General features: G+C 48.7%; 1 protein-coding gene across 2 annotated transcripts in view; it reads right to left on the bottom strand.

The window, feature by feature from the left end:
• Positions 1-17023, bottom strand: part of SEMA3F (semaphorin 3F) — an 80268-nt gene extending 63245 nt beyond the window's left edge. For both annotated transcript variants that reach the window (XM_029051924.1, XM_029051923.1), the window contains exon 1: positions 16868-17023. In XM_029051924.1, the coding sequence (XP_028907757.1) occupies positions 16868-16979 (112 nt within the window). In that variant the 5' untranslated portion in view covers positions 16980-17023. The remainder of the gene's footprint in view (positions 1-16867) is intronic.
• Between the last annotated feature and the right edge of the window lie 3499 nt (positions 17024-20522).

The following is a 20522-nucleotide window of genomic DNA, read 5'->3' on the forward strand; positions in this document are numbered from 1 at the left end:
TGAGTAGTGCCTGGCACATAGTAAGCACTTAACAAATACCATTTAAAAAAACACTTTATCATTTCCCTTATATGTAATTTATTTTTAATGTCTGTCTCCTACACTAGATTGTAAGCTCATTGAGCAGGGAACATATCTATCAACTCTGTTGTATTGTACTTTCCCAATCACTTAGTACAGTGCTTTGCACATAGTAACAGCTCAATAAATTGATTGATTGATCCAGGAGAAACTGGCTCCCACCAACTGCTCCTTCCCACTCCTCTTCCTTCACCCTTTCCCCAGGGTCTGACTGAGAGGCACTTAGTTCTTTTGAACTCTTAAACTCACTATCTTAGTTGAGCAAAGGGTATCGCTAGTTAAGTTTTCCTTTGGCAAGGGGTCTTGACATCCTGAGACTTTTCCCCTGATGCTCAGCCCACCCCCCAACTTGAGATTCATTAATTCAATCGTATTTATTGAGTCTTGGGCAGGGTGGGGAGAGACGGACATTAATATAAATAAATAAATTACAAATATGTACATAAGTGCTGTGGGACTGGGAAGGGGAAAGAACAAAGAGAGCAAGTCAGGGTGACGCAGAAGGGAGTGGGAGAAGAGAAAAGGGGGGCTTAGTCAGGGAAGGCCTCTTGAAGGAAATGTGCCTTGGATAAAGTTTTGAAGTGGGGGGGGAGGAATTGTCTGTCGGATTTGAGGAGGGAGGGCATTCCAAATCAGAGGCTGGATGTGGATGAGGGGTTGGTGGCAAGATAGATGAGATCGAGGCACAGTGAGAAGGTTAGCATTAGAGGAGTGAAGTTGGGTTGTAGCAGGCTGGGTTGTAGCAGAAGAGTAGCGAGGTGAAGTAGGAGATGTTCAGTTTCCCCCTATTGCGCTATCCATGTCCTCACCAAAGCCCAGGGTGATGTCCCCATTAAGCAGAAGGGAAAATTGAAACCCAAGGCAGGGACTTGCCTAAGCTCTCAATCAATTAATCATATTTATTAACCCCTGACTGTGTGCAGAACACTGTACTAAGTACTTGGGAGAATGCAATATAACAGAATTGATAGATATGTTCCCTTCCCACAACAACCTTACAGTCTAGGTAGGGGGAGAGACACATTAATAAAAATAAATTATGGATATGTATAAAAGTGCTATGGGGCTGAGGGAGTAAAGTAATTTCTCAGCTCATTCGTAGCAGAGCTAGGACAAGAGATATCTCTTCTTCTCCGAGGCTGGGGTCAATAAGAGCAGAAAACGATCACAACTTTCAGATTGATATGTGTTTGATAAGAGCCACCTTGCTAAAATACCTACAATGAGAAGCATTAGGAACCCTTCACGAATCCAAGAATCAGGCCAGAACCCAAAAAAGAACTCTGAATACTTGGAAGGACTATAAAATTCTGATTACTCATGACTGTGAACGAACAATATTTTAATGGGAAATACAATTTAAAAGAATGCAAGAATGTTGAAAGGGAGATTTAAAACCACAAACTAAGAATTATACCAGAAAAACTCCAAAACAGATCATCAACCTCCATTTCCCTAGTCTACCTTCCCATCAGCTTAAACCAGAGGCTAGGGACTTCTTACCCACATGGCGTCTGCTTGGCAGAGCCAGATGAAGGCTTCCACCAGCACCAGGAGAAAAAGGGAAGAGATTTTTGTCTCTACCGCACCAAAGAGAACTTTAGGGTTTAGTTCTGTTCAGGGCCATCTCTTATTGTGGTGAAAGAAGGTCATGAGACAGCCCCTTTCCTTTATGGGTAATGTAGTTTCCCCTTTCCTCTTCTGCCCTGCACTTGCCCACAAAATTTTTGGATGTTTTGAACACACATCAGCTCTCAGCCAAACCCGACCGGAATATAACAGAGATTAACAGTATGGCATCGGCTCTATTGTGGTATTTAGGCCTGGCTGTGGAATTCAGCCTGAAGGTCAGCGGGGTGTTCTAGTGGCTGAGGACCCACTGGATTGTGGGAAGTGATCTGCTGGTTGGAGGAAGACACTTCATGCAACTCCATCAGTTTTGGGGGCAGGAGCAGGAGCATGAGATGAGCTTTGGAGCCATGGCAATCTACCACTCAGTAATGAAACTGATAAAGGGCAATCAATCAATCATATATATTGAGCTCTTACTGTGTGCAGAGCACTGTACTTAGCACTTGGAAGAGTACAATAGAACAGAATTGGTAGACACATTCCCTGCCCACAACAGGCTTATTACAGTCTAGAGGGGGAGGCATTAATGTAAATATTAATATAGATATTAATATAAATGCATAAATTATGAATATGTACATGGAGTGGTTTGGCTGCACTCGGGGTAAAGTCCAAATGGCTTCATAACTGGCTCCATGGAGGGCGTGAAGGTCAAAGGTTTCTCTAATAATAATAATTACGGTATTTGTTCAGCATTTACTATGAGCCAGGCACTGTACTAAGCGCTGGGGTGGATACAAGAAAATCGGGTTGGACACGGTCCCTGTCCCACATGGGGCTCACAGTCTCAATCCCCATTTGACAGATGAGGTAACTGAGGCACAGAGAAGTGAAGTGACTTGCCCAACATCACACAGCAGACAAGTGGCGGAGACAGGATTAGAACTCATGACCTTCTCACTCTGAGGCCTGTGTTCTATCCACTAGGCTATGTTGCTTCCCAGGCCCCCAGACACTCCCACGTACGCACACACACATATACAACTTATGGAGTTATCGGGGGCTGGGAACAAAATTCAGGCTTTTCCCCACCATCCAAACCCTGGGTGTGTGACCACACAGCCTCTCACCACACACTCAATCTGGAGCTTCAGATTTTCCTACAGAACTCAGAAGGCAGTGTGGTGAGTCTGCTCTTCAGCTTTGGAGTTGACGGGTCATAAATAATTTCAGAAAAGATTCAAATACCATACAATCCTGCAAAGCCTCCTGAAATAAACGGAGATCCAATAGTCCCATGGGTCTCTCCTTAGCCAGCTTGGTTTTGCCAAGCCACTCAAGGGGCTCTTCCTTTCATCCAACCCTAGAGAGGCAGCAAGGACAAGGCTCCCCATCTCCTCAGGGTCCAGGAGCCCAGAGGAAGGGCACAGACAACTCTGAGGTCCCATAGCAAGTCAGACAGAGCAGGGAAAAGAAATCAGGCATCTGGACTCTCTGACTCTCCCCATTCACATTTAGCTCTCCTGGCTTTGCTCAGTAAATGGATCATATAGAGAAGAAAGAAGTAATTGCACACACAAGTTCAAGATGCTGGGTGGTGAGAGAAGGAATATTGGCAAAACAGACGGAAATACACCAAATAGAGGTTGGTGGGGAGATGCTGTCACCCCCGCCCACCACCCTTCCCCCCACAATCCCCTGAAACCGGAAGCTCCTTTGGCTGGATTTTGCAGGGAAAGCGAAGGAGCTCTTCCTCTCTCCCCAGCTCTGTGGAGCCTACAGCTGGCAGGCTGCCTGCCCTCAGGGGCGCCACACCATCAAAAAGACATCAGACAATTGGAGAGAGTTCAGAGAAGCACAGCAAAACTGCTGAAAGGTTTGGAAAAATCGAAGCACGGAGGAAAGGTTAAGGGAGCTGGCTACAATATAGAAGGGGAGACAAACGAGGGGAAAATCTCAGCAATGACAGAAGGGTGGTGAGGTAGCAAGAAACAAGGACAGCCAATGGGCTGGGAAACAGCCACCGTAGGCTTGTGGCCCAGAAGGGAACATCTGAGCTGGAGAGTGACCACGTCCCGGTGCCAGTTGGGTCGATGGGCTCAGTTTCTGGCTCAGGAAACTTTCCCCAGACGAGAGTGGGATTCTCCCATTTGTGGAGAATCATCTCTACTCTGTAGTGCCAAACTCAACTCACTGGGGACGGCTCAGCCCGGCCCAGCGATTTGCTTAGGCAAAGTGGGATTCAAAGAAAGCGGGGGCTCAGAGGTCTCCGAATACACCTCAAACTGGCCAAGGGGTCTCCCCTCAAGGATGGGAGAGCAGCCCCGAGAGTCAACTGGGGCTGAATCTCAGCCATCTCATGGCCTTGCTCCTGGAGAAATGAGATATTCCTGCCTCCACTCTAAGAGCTGCCCAGGGTCATCCATCTCAGGACAATACCAACAAAACACTTTCACAGGGCAGGACAGAGTGGTGCCCAGCTGCCCAGAAGGGCTAAGAAGGACAGATGCAATCCTGACACATGGCAACAAAACTGAGTGTCAACAGCCCTTTGCGTGCTCAGGAGAATGTCAGTGATAGGTAAAATTTACAATTGATGAGAGCAGCCAAACTGAACTTAATTCTCTCCACTGGTTGCAGAAGACTTGAGGCCAAAGACAAGAAACGGCTGGGGAGAGTACTTCCAAAACATTTCTGAAGTCCCAATGCCCACCCCTCAACTCAGATCCAGGGAAGCTCTTCCAGGCCAGAAGCGACTGGCCACTTTCCCAGTTAGGATAACCACCCTGGCATCTGAGATGGCCTGCCCTCCCCTCCCATCTCTTCCCCTCCCTTCCCCTCCTCTCCTCTCCCCTTTCCTCTCCCCCCCTTCTTCTTCCCTTCCCTTCCCTCCCCTATGCCTTTGACTTAAACCACTGCTCTCCACGTGCAGTCAATAGCTGCTTTCACCCTTGGTTAAGACAGCCCTAGAAAAGGAGAGAAGGGGAGAAGTGGGAATCCTGCCAAGTGAAGACTCACCAGACCACGGGATACGGGCTTGGAATTTAGAACCAAACGGGAATCTTTTGGAGTTCTAGTCCAATGCCTTTCAGCTAAGACCTGCTTCCTATTTCTAAGGGAAAAAAAAGGGCAAAGGATTTTTTTGGGGGGGTGGAGGGGGGGAGAAGGCGGGGGGTTGTTCTGTTTAAAAAGAGGCTCAGTCAAAAGCCTCCAAGGGCATATGGACCCAAGGCAGCTCTTCCAAAAGAACGCCCTGATGAGTTGAGTGCAAATGAATCAGAACCAGCTGGATTCGATTTCCCTGGAAAGACATGAGGCCTTCAAAATTAAGGGGGGGCATGGGGGGAGGATTCATGGGGCAAAGCATCTTTGAGGTTTTCTTAAGCCGAAAAACAGTTCAAAGGTCGAAGACTCATCAGAGTTGTTCCAGCTCAGGGCCATTCCTCCGGCCCCGGCTAACAATGCATCTGTCCCTTGGGCCCAGGTTCTAAAAGTTAGAGAAAGGAAAATACGAAGGCAGAACTGCCCAGAATCCACAAGCACTCACAGGACAATGCAGCAGAAACTAGGGATGGTAAGGCCAAGATATAAGCTTTTAGGCTCTTTAAATCTTTTAAGAGCCTACTTTAAAAGAAATAAGGATTTAGAACTTCCCTGGAAAAGTTCAAGTAAACTGCCCCATATTAGCCTGGAAGGCCCTTCAAGGGAAACCAGCCTGGAACCAAGGTGACCCTGGCCTGCCTTGCTTTCTTGGCGTGGAACAAAGGAAAGCCCCAAGAGGGGCTTTGCTCGATGGCTTCTCAACACTCTCTCGGACTTGAGGTTTGGCTGCATCCCGAGTAGCAACGGCAGAAGTCTTTAAGGCCTGCCTGAGATTTTTATCTTGGAGGTTTCCCTTTAAAATTCTTTACGGTTCCGAGAAGGCCGAGCTGCCAAGTAACATGATTTACTCTCCGAGTATGCACCAGTGCTCAGCCTCGTGCCAACGACCGCTCGCCAAGCCAGAGAATGGGGAAATTGGAGCTGGAAATGACCTGTTCTCGAGGCGTGCTCCGAGCCTCCCGAGGCCGCGGCAGGATCCGGACCGGCACAACGTTCAACACGTCTCTCCGGCCTTGAAATCACCAAGACAGAGTCCATCCCGGACGGCCTTCCTGGAAGCAGCTGGATTTCCCACTCCGGAACTCGGGCAGGAGACAGGACACCCAAGTTTGTTTCTTGGCTCTGCCACTGCCCTTGCTGCATGAGCTTGGGGAAGTCACTTGACCTCTCTGGGCTTTGCTTTCGTAGGAAAGAGGCCTATCACTCAGGAGGGATGTCTGATGTCTTAGGCAAACCCGGAATTCTTGGTAAATGCTCACTCATCACTAGTCAAAGCTAGCTGAGAGCCAAAGGGACTCGGTCACCTGGAGTGAGTTTTCTTCCCTCATTAAGAAGAGTCTAGTATTTATTTTCCAGTCTGTTTTGTTGTTGACATTCCTTTTGCTTTTCCAAATACCAAAAATGCTGCTCTCCACTTCAGTGCACCCTACTCAGGAGGTTTTGAGGGTGTGTCAGCTTTAGTTATTCACTGACTACTACTTCAATTTTGTACCTCTGGCCCAATACTTGGAAGCAACACGCCCTATGCTCTCAAATGACCAAAACACTTCTCCCCAGAGCTGTCGTGCCATCTAGAAGGAACTCTCTGGCCACTCAGACACATTCCCCAGGCTCTATCTGTGGGAGAGTCCTGCCGCCAGCCCTCCTGAACAGGGGCAACCTTGGGCTGGAGTACCTCCTCTCTTCTCAGTGGTCTTCCCACTCAGCAGGGGGCAGAGCAGAGGTCCAAAGAAGGGACAGGACTCACCCAAGGTCACACAGCCTGGAGGACTCCAGCTTATTCCCCATATTGGTGTCAGACCCCACAGCCTGCCAGCTGAGACAGATGGCAGTAATCATGGTATTTTCTGAGTACCCACTGGGTGCCAAGCACAGTACTAAGCATTTTGGAGAGGCAGTCTCTGGATGAAGCAGTCTTATACTCTTCTACCCCTCCCCCCACCCTCCAGCTAGTTCCCCATCACCCCAAATCTCACCAGGTGGCAGAGACTTCCTCTGCAATGGCTGGGGGGCTTAGTGCTATATAGTCATCCCTCAGTGGGACATGGACCTGACTTGAGAAGAGAACAGATTTTCCTTTCTGGAAGAGAGTGGGCAGGAAGAGGAGGTGAAGGGGCAGAGGAGGGTGCCTGGGGTGGGAGTCAGGCCAGGGGATAGGGGGGAAATCTACCTCTACTCTATTTGGGGGGAGAGAGATGAGAGATCCAGAGAGAATAAATGATTCAAGGGGCCCAAAGGTCTGAACCCTGCAAATCCAGGCAATGCCCAACCACTCTGGGGCTCTCTGTTCCACACTAGGGAAATGGAAAGGAGGATTGAGGAGATAGGGAGCCAAATTCTTTTCCAGGAGCCTCACCTTCTCCCACCCATTAGCAGCCTTGCAGCATGGAGGGTTGGTGAGGAGAGGAGATGGAGGATAAACTACTCCTGGGGCTGGGTGTGGGGGGAAAGAGAGCGCGGGATGAATATTTATAGCTAGGAACTGAGTAAAAATAGCCGCCTATTTTTGCCCGGCAGAGATGAGGCAGAAGCAGGAGCTCTGCAGAGTCTCGGACTGGGGAAGGCAGGCCGGGCGGCTAAGACTCTGCAGAAATAGAGTCATGTCCCATCTCTCACCTCCCTTCCCCCTACTTCCCCACCCATCCCCTTGGCCCTTTCCTTGAGAAACAAGGGCGGGAGGGATGGTGGAGCCTGGAACCGTGCTCGGAAATCTGCAGTTCATCCTCTTCCCCTCACAGAGGCCTTTGTCATGCCACTTACTGGCCATACATGGAGGGAGGATCATCACAGGACACAGTTCCGGACCTCTGGTGCCAGGCACACCTGGCTCACGCTACTTATTCTGGAAATGCAGCTTTGTCCTGGGTTTGACTCAGTGTCTCTGCCCCACCACTTTGCTACCACCCTCTTCACTCTGTTGGGGTGGCAAAGGTGGGAAGCTCCTAAGGACCCATATCGAAGGTGCTGTGTGGGTAGGACAGGCTTCTGGACAGATGGGTGATCAGTGAACTCCTGCTGGCTACTCCACCGTTGATCACAACCTCTCAGGTGCCTTGCACAAGTTACTTCCCCTAGGGTTGATTTTGACAGGGGGCCGGGAGGTATGTGGCAACGTCCACCCGGGAGCTTTGGGTGTGCTCTCTGCAAACTCCCTTTTCCACCCAGGACAATTCCAATGCCCCCATGCCCAGACACTCAGACACTGCCCAGCACCTAAAGCTCTCAGTCCTTCATGGCAGGGCCACCCTGGTGCGATTTCCCTGTTAATTCCACAGCTCCCAGCAGCATGGGGGTGACCCAGTTTGGAGCAGATACCGATGGAGTTGTGGGGACTGGAGCTGGGAGTTCCTGTTTCCTACTGGCTTGTTCACAAAAACGTAAACATTTATATAAGGAGAACAAAAGGCCGGGAAGTGCACTGGGCGGAGGAGAGACATTCACACCTCGCCTGCTGCTTCATCAGCTCCAACTAGGAGCAGGGGCCACAGCAGAACAGCTGCCTTAGTCACCTTCCCCAGGGTTCTCCACAGCACCCTGCTCCAAGAGCTTCAGAACAGTGCCCACCACCTCTCTCCAGGACCTCACTCTGCTCCTGCGAAAGTCTGCTGGGAAATGCAGATGAGGAGTCACAATGGCTTTTGAAGATTTTGAGAAGTCAGGGGAAAGAGTACAGAATGACAATTTAGAAAAATGACCCAGGATGGACCGGAGAGGGGAGAGGCTGGAGGCCGGGAGGGCAGCAAGGAGGCTGATGCAGTAATCAAGTCGGGATATGACAAGTGTTTGGACCAGGGTGGTGACAGCTAGAGTGGAGAGGAAGTTGTAGATCCTCAAAATCTTGGGGAAGAAAAACTGACAGGATGTGTGCATCAAACTGAATAAAGGGGTTTAAAGGGAGAGAGGAGTCAAGGGATAATGCCAAGGTTGTGGGCTTGAGACACGGGGTGGATGGTGAGTCATTCATTCATTCGATAGTATTTATTGAGCGCTTACTATGTGCAGAGCACTGTACTAAGCACTTGGAATGAACAAGTCGGCAACAGAGACAGTCCCTGCCGTTTGACGGGCTCACAATCTAATCGGGGGAGACGGACAGACAAGAACAATGCCAACAGTGATGGGAAAGTTACATAGAGGAGGATTTGGGAGGTAAGATGAGGAGATTCAGTTTTGGACATATTGAGCTTGAGGTGCAGTTGGGACACCTAGGTAAAGATATCCTGTAGGCAGGAGGAAATGTGAGATAGCCAAAAAGGAGAGAGGCAGGGCTAGCTAGGCAGATTTGGGAATTATCTGCATAGAGGTGATAGTTGAAGCCTTTAGAGTGGATGTGAGTATAAATTGTAAAGAGGACCCAGAACAGAGCCTTGAGGGACCTCTGCAGTTAAGGAGTGGGAAGCAGAGGGAGAGTGAGCTGGACTGGCCAGAGAGATAAGAGGAGAATCAGGAGACAATTGTGGGAGAAAAACCAAGATCATATAGCATTTCCATACAGGGAATGGGACATAGAAAATCCATACAAGGGAGTGGGCCACAATGGGCTTTGAAAAATCAGATTGTAGAAGGTCAAGGAAGGAGTCCCAGACTGAGCTCCCCACTTTTTCCCTCTGCTCCCTCTACCCCCCCCTTCACCTCTCCGCAGCTAAACCCTCTTCTCCCCCCTTTCCCTCTCCTCCTCCCCCTCTCCCGTCCCACCCCCTCAGCACTGTACTCATCCGCTCAACTATATATATCTTCATCACCCTATTTATTTTAATGAGATGTACATCACCCTGATTCTATTTATTTGCCATTGTTTTTATGAGATGTTCTTCCCCTTGACTCTATTTATTGCCATTGTTCTTGTCTGCCTGTCTCCCCCGATTAGACTGTAAGCCCGTCAAAGGGCAGGGACTGTCTCTATCTGTTGCCGATTTGTACATTCCAAGCGCTTAGTACAGTGCTCTGCACAAAGTAAGCGCTCAATAAATATTATTGAATGAATGAATGAGTTGAAGAGAAATTGGAGATAGGAGGTACTTGCAACCCATGGGGAAACGGGAAGATGGAGATAGGGTGATAGGTAGAGGTGCACTGGGGGAGGGATGTCCAGAGATAGCATGTTAGCAGGTGGAGGGGAAGGAGCATCAGAGAGTGAGCAGTTGAAGTTGGCAGTGAAGGAGAGAAGAAGAGGGAGGGCAATGCTGATGACTAATGATGATGAAATCCAATGAGTTTCCAAATTAGTGAAAGGGTGGGGTGGATTAGGAGGTCAGAAAAGTTGAGGTGTGAGAGGAAGTGGGCAACTAAGGGATCATCAGAAATGTCCACTTGGATACTAAAGTCCCTGAGGATCATCTTAAAATGGGTTCAGCAACACCTTGCCTCAGTTGCTCGGAATGACCCAACTATGCTCAACACAATTCAGGCCAAAATTCTTCCAGCCCTGGATACAGCTTGTGCCAGAGCTTCTTCCAGCCCTGGATATAGCTTGTGCCAGAGCTTCCTGCAGCACTTATACTTATTCCATCTTAGAGACAACAAGCCTACCTTCTCTTTATATCCCCCTCAGTCCAAAGCCTTACTTGGCTCCTTCCACGGTGAAAGTCTTTTTCATACTCATTAAGGAATCAAAAGTTTATCCATATCCTTCTCCCTTCCTGTACCTGGGAAACTGGGCTTCAGAGAAGGACAGGGCCACATTCCAGTACACAAAGAATCCTAGTGGATGGATCTAGAGTGTTCCACAAAGGGCCAGGTGACACCTCCTTATACACCCCTTCACCTGGTTCCTCCTTCCCCTTGTGTGGCATTTTTACACTCCAGAGGTCAGATTGCAGAAGTGTGAACAGAAATGGACCACTGCCCCCTAGTACAATTTCTCAAGGAGCCACTAGGTGCAGTGCACTGTACTAAGCACTTGGAAAGTACAAAACAAAGGAGTGCCATGTTTCCCGCCCACAAGGAGCTTACACTCTGGTTACAGAAAGGAATCTGAGCCTCCATTTCAGCAGCTAATGGGGTGGGGAGAAGTCATTAGGACTCAACCTCCAGCAGTGCAAGGTCCTGGACCCCCAGACTCAGACCCTCCGTCCTTCCCTCGACCTCCCCATCATCATGGTTTCTATTCCCCCCGACCTTGTCACACTTCCCCCGGTATAGAAAGTAAGGAAAGCTTTGCCTGTGGCTGTTGCGACTCCTGGGCTCTGGTCAGCTCTGCCTGAGCAATGAGGAGCCTGAATACAGTGCTTGACACATATTAAGTGCTTAACAAATACTACTAAAAAAATAAATAAAAGGTGGCTCCTTCGGTGACTGTGTTCTGGGTCCCCTATTGTGTTTAGTGCTGTCCTTGGGTTCTGATAATAATAATAATAATGTTGGTATTTGTTAAGCGCTTACTATGTGCCGAGCACTGTTCTAAGCGCTGGGGTAGACATAGGGGAATCAGGTTGTCCCACGTGGGGCTCACAGTCTTAATCCCCATTTTACAGATGAGGGAACTGAGGCACAGAGAAGTTAAGTGACTTGCCCACAGTCACACAGCCGACAAGTGGCAGAGCTGGGATTCGAACTCATGAGCCCTGACTCCAAAGCCCGTGCTCTTTCCAATGAGCCACGCTGCTTCTGATGTTTCAGGGTATTCACCCTTTCCTCACTTGCCAGTCGCCAACCTCCCAGTCCCCACTTCAGATTGTGTATGAGGTCCTGGGGGCCAGGGACTGTAGCTTGTTCTTCCTGGATTGTCTTCTTCCCCAGTGTTTACTACACTGCTTTGCACACAGTAGGCCCTCAATAAATACCAGGAGTCTTGCCAGAAAAGAGGCATGCTAGGAATTCAAACTAATGCTGTCAACCAGTAAGAATTTGCCTCCAGTAGCGCCAGCCAGCTCCCTTCAGTCAATCAATCATATTTATTGAGCACTTACTGCATGCAGGGCACTGTACTAAGTGCTTGGGAGAGTACAAACAACAATAAAAGACACATTCCCTGCCCTGGATGACTAGAGGGGGAGACAGACATTAATATAAATATATAAATTACAGATATGTACATAAGTACTGTGGGACTGGGGGCAGGGGTGGTGAATAAAAGGGAGCAAGTCAAGGCAACTCAGAAGGGAGTGGAAAAGAGGAAATGAGGGCTTAGTCAGGGAAGGCCTCTTGCAGGAAACGTGCCTTCAATAAGGCTTTGAAGGTAGGGAGAGCAGTTGTCTGTCGGATAGGAAAAGGGAAGGCGTTCTTCCATGTGAGCTCTGGTCCCCAAATTTCACAACCAATTAGAATCTGTCTCAGGAGATGACTGGCTCAAGGAAGAAATCTGCCAGTGCTCTGGGACTAGACAAGCTCCTCTCCATGCTGATTTGTTCTCTCAGGATATGGCGGCCTCCCCATTGAGGGAGAACTCAGATACCCAAACTCCTCCTAATGTTGTCTGTTTGTTCTAAGTGGCCCCAGGAAGGCACAAGGCTGAAGTCACTCAACTCTCCTCACTTGTGACCCAATAACGGGACGAGTCCACCCAAGTGTCCTTCCAGGCTGCCCTGCCCCATTCCATGTGCTCTTACCAATCGATCAATGGTATTGATTGAAAACTTACTGACTTCCTCTTACCTATCTCTAGACTGTAAGTCCTTGTGGGCAGGGAACAGGTCTACCAAATCTGTTATATTGTAATAATAATAATAATAATAATAATAATAGTATTTGTTAAGGGCTCAATATGTGACAAGCCCTGGACTAAGTGCTGGGGTAGATAAAAGATAATCAGGTCCCACATGGGGCTCAGAGTCTAAGTAGGAAGGAGAACAAGTATTAAATCCCCATTTTGCAAATGAGAGAACTGAGGCCCAGAGAAGTTAAGCGACTTGCTTATGGTCACACAGCAGGTAGGTGGCAGAGTCAGGATTAGAGACCAGGCTCTCTGACTCCCAGACCCATGCTCATTCCACTAGGCCATGCTGATTTGCTATACTATTGTACTCTCCCAAGTGCTTAGTACAGTGCTCTGCACACAGTGAACCCTCAAAAAATACCAATGATTGATTACTTCAGGCAGAGCACTGTACTGAGCTGTCTAGGAGAGTACAATAGATCTTTGGAGAGGAGTTGCCTGGGGAGAAGGGTTGGGTAGTCCCCATGACAGCCTGTTAGATGGGAGGGTGGTGGGTGGGGGGGTGGGGGGTAAGGGGAGCAGGGGAAATTCTCCTCTTCCCATTATGATTTATCTTTGCTTTCTTCCCTTGTGCTTTGGGGATGGGGCGAAAGAGAGGGCAAGCCTGGGGGGTGGGGAGGTCTGTTTCTGTACCTATTAATCTGCTATGTGGAATTCGGCTGAGCCGGAGGAGGTATCACCAGGCTAAATCTCTCACCTTTCCCCAGGACCCGGCTGGCGGTTTATTGGCCGAGGCGGGAACGCGGGGCTGCTTTCACAGCCCAAATTGATTAATTCTTCCTCCTCACATTTCTCAAACTCACATTGCGTTAAACAGCACCTCCCCCGGCCCCTCTGCCCCACCGCCCCGGCCCGCCTCCCCTCCCCTCCCCCTGAGTCTGTCCACTGGAGACACACAGAGAAATTATCGACTCGTAAAAGCCGATTAAAGACGGCTCAATTTACAGCTCCCACATCCCAGCTGGCTTTTAAGGGAAGCTAGAGGTTAACTGTGGCTGCCTGATGAAGTCGAGTAGGGGCATCTATCTTGGAGAGGAGAGAAAAGGAAAAAGTGTGCGAGAGATAGGGAGCAGAGGGGAAGTTGCCCAATCTCTCCAACTCTCTTCAGCAGCAGGGAAGGACTGAGAACTAGCTGAGTTCCATGGGAAGAAGGAGAGAAAAGGAATCGCTCTCCCTGGAGAACAACTTGGGAGAGTGTAAATACCTTCATGCCTGGAGGCAGGGGGTTGGATTAGTTGGCTTCTGGAGAGCTCTTGCAGTCCATGGACTTTCTGAGTGAGTCCAAAGCTAGAGGTCATTTTTCACCAAGCAGTGTTGTGGCTAGAATGAGCAGTGAGAGTTATATGCAGCGTGAACTAGTGGAAGGAGCCCGGGCCAGGGAGTCAGAGGACCTGGCTTCTAATCTCAGCTCTGCCACTTGCTTGCTGTGTGACTTGGGCAAGTCACTTAACTTCTCTGTGCCTTACTTCCCTCATCTGTAAAATGGGTATTCAGTGCCTGTTCTCCCGCTTACTTAGACTGTGAGCCCCATGTGGGACCTGACTATCTCACATCTACCCCAGCACTTATTATAGTGCTTGGCACATAGTATGTACACTATTATTATTATTATTACCATCCCCAGTATTAATACACCTGCATTTCCTTCCTGACCACCCCATTCCCTCTCTGAGCCCCCACTGCTTCCCCCATAAGGTTGAATCATTTTTATTCCTCTCCTACCTCACGTTGCTTGTTGTGAAGAAAGCAAAGGAAATAGACCAGTGAAATAATAATAATAATAATAATAATAATGTTGGCATTTGTTAAGCGCTTACTATGTGCAGAGCACTGTTCTAAGCGCTGGGGGAGATACAGGGTCATCAGGTTGTCCCACATTAGGCTCACAATCTTAATCCCCATTTTACAGATGAGGTAACTGAGGCACAGAGAAGTTAAGTGACTTGCCCAAGGTCACACAGCTGACAAGTGGCAGAGCTGGGATTCGAACTCATGAGTCCTGACTCCAAAGCCCGTGCACTTTCCACTGAGCCTGAGGACAGGGGTGCTGGAGAAGTGCAAAGGTTGCTTCTTGGTCCCCACGATCTCTGTTTTTCAAAGGCATCTGATGAAACTACATGTGTATGCCCTTGTCTTGACTCTCAACCAATCCATCAATCAGTGGTATTTATTGAGCACTTACTTTGTGCAGAGCACTGTACTAAGTGCTTGGGAGAGTGCAATAAAACAGACCTGGTAGACATATTCCCTGCCCACAATGATCTTACAGCCTAGAGGGGGAGACAGACATTAATACAAATACATAAATAATAGATATGTACATAAGTGCCATGGAGCGGAGAGTGGGCTGAATACCAAAGGGCACATATCCAAGTGCAGAACTATCCCAGAACTATGCTCTTGGAAAACAGACCGCTCTTGCTACCTGCTCAGGACCTAGCGTACTGAGGAATGGTAATTAGCAACAGTCCCATACTGAGCATAGCAACAATGCAAGGGGAACTGGTTTGCTTGATCCACTCTGAGGCTTCTACCCTGATTCCGTAAAAGGAAAACAGGAATAGAACAATAAAACCATGATCACCACAATATTGCCATTACATGTCTCTGTACCCTTCCTCTATTAGCCCCCAAACCCAGCTGGGATGTTTTGGGACCCTAGTCAGTTCAGGGTCCTCAGACCCTGATGTCAGGGGCCTTTCCAGGCCAATTTTCCCGGAGAATAGGAAGAACAGGCATAGGACTGGGGGGAGGTTTGGCCTTGGCCTCAGCACCCTGAGAGTCCAGGATGATCCATCAATCAAACAATGGTATTTATTGAGTGCTTACTATGTGCAGAGCACAGTACTGAGCGCTTGGGAGAGTACAATACAATGGAATTAGCAGACATGTCCCCCACCCATATGAGTTTATAGTCTAGAGGACTTGAGGTCTACAGGTTTGAGGTCTTCCCCAAGCTACTCCCATTCTCTGTTTGCCCTGAACAGGCAAGAAGAGCTTCAGTGGATGTGGCTGACTTCACCCCTTTAAAACAAACAGGCCTCTAAAATAGAGGAACAGGGGGCATTTTGCCTTGGAACAAATTGCCATTTTTCACACTGATTAGCCCCTTTGAGCACAAAACTTGCCTCCTGCAGTCCAAGGACTGCTTGACGTTGGCCAGAAGAAAGCAACTGTAACAAGATGAAGAGACTGGAACCCAGAGAAACATTGTGGCCTAGTGGAAAGAGCATGGGCCTGGGAGTCAGAGTACCTGAGTTCTAATCCTGGCTCTGCTGATTGCTTGCTGTGTGACCTTGAGCAAGTCACTTAACTTCTCTGTGCCTCAGTTTCCTCAACTGTAAAATGGGGACTAAATCCTACTCCCTCCTAAGCCCCATGAGGGACAGAAACTGTGTCCAACCTGATAAATTTGTATCTATCCTAGCGCTTAGAACAGTGCTTGACACATAGTAATCGCTTAACAAATACCATAAAAAAGTCAGAACAAGGGCAAAAGGTAAGACACAGCCGGCCTCCCCTCCCCTCCCTACCACCATCATCCCGGCTCTGCCACTTGGCAGCTGTGTGACTGTGGGCAAGTCACTTAACTTCTCTGTGCTTCAGTTACCTCATCTGTAAAATGGGGGTTAACTGTGAGCCTCATGTGGGACAACCTGATTACCTTGTATCTACCCCAGAGCTTAGAACAGTGCTCTGCACATAGTAAGCACTTAACAAATACCAACATTATTATCATCACACCATGGCTCCTAGTCACTGAATTTGGCCTACTCCTTTGGAGGTTGCAAGTCATCAGCAGCTGCACTTAGATATGGCAGTGAGAGAATACACCCCCCGACAGTCACTTCTGTGCCCAGCTGCTCAGACCACCCCAGCCTCCTCATTTCTCCAGGTTTCCACACTTGGGGAACTCCTAATTTGGGGGATGGGGTGAGATTCTTCCCTTGCCGACCAAGAGAGGATGAGGGAACAGAGACAACCTCCATCTCTTCCCCTGAGGCAGAGAGCAGGGAGCACTGCCTCCTGTGAACCAGGATGGACTTTAAGGTCTCTTTTTTCCCAGATGCTAGAGTTGGCATGATCAAAACCAGAACCCTCTCCCCATATGCCTTTCCCACTTCACAGTTATTGAGCCACCCAGATTGCCAGCTACCATCTTAGAAGTCAAGAATTACCGCCAAACTCACAGGAGCAAGAGTGAGCTCAGAGCCTGTTCCAACCAACTCTGGGATCTTGGCCAGAATTTTCTTTTCTCTCTCTCTTGGGCAAAGGGTCACCAGAAAGGAGTGTTTATTAAAAATGTCCTGGCTACAAGGAAGTCATTTCCTCAGTCTCTCTCTCTCTCTGCTGCCGCCCTCCACCATTTTCCACCTCCACAGTATGAAACCTCCCCACTCCCATTACCTGCGCTAAGATCTCCAAAGTTTTCTGGCAACAACAGTTGCTGCCTCTTACCTTTAAAGGAAAGTTGGACCCGAGGTGTGGCGAAGAGGTAGTCCTTGGAGTGGGCAGCCCGCCAGGCCACAGTCAGCAGGGAGGCCCAGAATAAGAGGCCAGAGGCGGGCATGGTGGGGCGATTCCGTGGATCTGAGTGGCAGAGATGACCCTCCAGATGCCTGCAGGTGGGAAGACACAACAGAACCGGGGTCAACTCCTAGACAACCAGGTGGACAGATCAACCAATCAGTTTTATTTATTGAGCATTGACTGGGCAGAGCATTGCACTAGAGTAAGTAGGCACCATCACTGCTCTCAGGGAACTTACACTTTAAATCAATCATATTTATTGAGCTCTTACTGTGTGCAGGGCACTATACTAAGTGCTTGGGAGAATACAAACAACAATATAACCGGCACATTCCCTGCCCACTCATGTTGAGCTTATCACTCCCAAGATGGCTACTAGATTCTGAGTGCTACAAGCCTGAGCTGGAGTCAGGACACTGAAGTTCTCTTCCTGGCATCATGAGTAGTCCACCTTGTGTCTCTCCTGTCTCCACTTTGTCTCAGTGTTCCCATCCATAAAATGGGCAGAACTCCAGCTGGTTACCACCCACCTCTATACCCTTTTCTAGTCCCTTAACTCCATCCAGACAACCATTCCCACTGCTCATTTCCCCTATTTTCGATTCCACACCTTCTATACTGTAATTGATGCCACCTGCTCCCAGTCAAACCCTTCACCTTTTTCTAAACATAGCCCCTCCAGGAGACTTCCCCATTTGGGTGGGAAGGAAGGCCTAAATTCCACCTGACTTTGGCATCTTCAGCACACCCTTCCCACTCCTCTGAGGGGGCAATCATTGCCTGCCAGGTGGTCCAACTTGATGCCAGGTGGTCCAACTTGATGAACTGCAGATGGTGTGAGCCCAAACCAATCATGTGAACTCCCTAAGAATCATCATCCAGCCAGAAGTTCAGTGCCTATAAGGAAGCTTCATCCCAAACCAAGAATCTTTGCCAACGGATGCCAGGTGCTAGGACTTCCTTTCTTCCTTTTTCCTCACTTTGCCCCTTCAATGAAAGCAAACTTGGCATACAAGGAGAGCCATACTCAGCAAACCCAGGATAGCTTTCCCCTCCAATGCTGAGAAAATCTGGACTTCATTAAAGACTTGAAAAAGGAGAGAGGGGAGGGGGGAGAGAGGCAAAAGACAGATTTCCTCTTTTCCCCTTTCTCAGAAAAAGGGAAAGAGGCTTGTGCGTGCCATGGGCTGAGGTGTTGCTAGAGGAATCCAGACACAGCCAAGCTGGAGACCATCGAGGCACAGAGGAATCATAGGGACAATGGCAGCTCGGCTCTTGCCTCCTGAGGTGCTGCCCTGTAGGGTTCCTGGCCCTTTTTGGCAGAGGGGTGAGCCACAAATACTTGCAGACAGCTACTCCTTCCCCTCCAACTTGAACCCATCTATCTGTAAGGAAAAGGCTTTGAGAGGGGGGTGAGAAAGCAGGTTCTTCTTGTATAGCTAACTCCATTGACACAGATCACTCCAGACCTCGCCTGAGTCTCTAACACTCTCAATCCCTCATCTTCACTGCAACTGCTACTGATCAGGAGAAGGGGCCCAACCCCTATTGCTACCTTCTTGTGGGGTTGCTGACTAAGAATTGACCATGGGTGTTGGAGGGTTGGGGAGGGGAGAGGGTGGGGGGAAGAGTGAAGAGGAGAAGGAGAAGCCAGTTGTTGAGAAATGATGATATATTTGTATTTCCCAGAATTTGCAAAAATCATGTGATGGGTAGGTGGAAACAGGCCACTAAGTCATGTCTTCCTTTTCTCTTCCCTCTGGTTATCATCTCAACCATTCCTGACAGATGAGCACTTTCCTTTTTTCCAAGTCCTCTGGGGAGGGGAAGAAGATCCCACAACCTCTCACATTCAGGAACTTGTTTCTTATACACAATTTACATTTCTTCTGCAATTTTGCCTGCTCCCTTTTGGGTGGATGGAGAACAACTGGGCACCAATTAGACATGACTATCCCACTCCTCTTCACAAATTCCACAGAAAGGAGAAAGAAGTCTGGATTTTTTTCTAATTTTGAAATCCAGGAGAGCCTAGTGGAAGATTTTAACCTCAGTTTTACTGCATCTGGGGCAGCCTGGGGGTCTCAGTTTCTCATTTTACTCAATGGGGAAACTCACTAAGCCAATATCTTTATTTTAGCAAGGAATACCGCTTGCCCCAGGGTCACACAATGGAGTCTGTGGCAGCGTGGGAAAAGAGAGTCCAGAAATCCCAATTTTCTTTTAATGGCATTTTTTAAGTGCTTTCCAGGTGCCAGGCATTGTATTAAGCACTGGGGTAGATACAAGCTAATTCAGGTTGGACATAGTCCATGTCCCACATAGGGCTTGCAGTCTTAATTCCCATTTTACAGATGAAGGGACTGAGGCACAGAGAAGTTAAGTGACTTGCCTAAGGTCACACAACAGACATGTGGCAGAGCTGGGATTATGACCCTTTTCCTTCTGACTTCCAGGCCTGTACAACACCCACTAGGCCACATTGCTTCTCTAATTCCCAGTCTTTGACTCAAACCACTAGCCCAAAGTGTTTCTTGGTTCCATGGTCCCACAGGGCTGTGTCTGTGGAGATGGTTTTAGGCTGACCCGAACCAGTTTCATCCTCTCAGCTGGGACCTGGAAAAACCAACCCAAATGCCTAGGTTCCAAATCAACCAATTTGGTGTGTAGTGGGTACAGGTGGGAGTTAAAGTTCCCTTTCATGGGACCAACCAGAGCCAAGAAAGGCAAGATCCCCTAATTTGGAGCATGCCCTTCCCACACACACACTTTTAATTCTGTGTTTTTAAAATATTGTTTCCCCATGACAGGCTGGCTGTTTTGTAAATGTCGCCTCACCAGTTGTCTGAACAGATTGTTCAGTCCCATTTTCCGTAACCAAACTCTCTAGACTGCCACCTAACTCTCCCCTCTCCATGCTTATCGGCAGGAAAACTGGCATGGAAAACCCAGCCGGGGGCTTACACCGCCCTGATCACAGATCTTTTCCTCAATGTTCTAGTTCCCTTTCCCCTATCCAAAAAATGTCAAACACCATCTTCCTGATCAGCCAGGAGAGGCAGCAGCACATATTGCTGCTCTAGGCCCCAGGATGAGATTGGGAAGTCGGCGTTTACTTCCCGGCAGGATCTATGATTAGCTTTCTACCACCCCCACTGTGAGTTTCAGGGCATTGGGCTGTAAAGTGAGACTCTGAGATGGGCAGAGGATTTTGAGGGCTTCAGATCAAAAGAGCCACTTTAAACCCCATCTCAGAACAATTCAGCAAAGCCCTAGTGGTGCTGAGGGAACAAAACGACAATGACGGAGGTTCTGCAGGGAATGCCAGTAATAATTGTGGTATCTGTTAAGTTTTACTATGTGCCCAGCATTGTACTGAGTGCTGGGATAGATACAAAATAGGTCAGGTCAGACACATTCCCTGTACCAGGTGTCAAAGGGGAAAGAAGCAGCGTGGCTCAATGGAAAGAGCCCGGGCTTGGGAGTCAGAGGTCATGGGTTCAAATCCCTGCTCAGCCACTTGTCAGCTGCGTGACTTTGGGCAAGTCACTTAACTTCTTTGGGCAAGTCACTTAACTTCTTT

This window comes from Ornithorhynchus anatinus, chromosome X1 (assembly GCF_004115215.2).
Source record: "Ornithorhynchus anatinus isolate Pmale09 chromosome X1, mOrnAna1.pri.v4, whole genome shotgun sequence".
Classification (NCBI taxonomy): Eukaryota; Metazoa; Chordata; class Mammalia; order Monotremata; family Ornithorhynchidae; genus Ornithorhynchus; species Ornithorhynchus anatinus.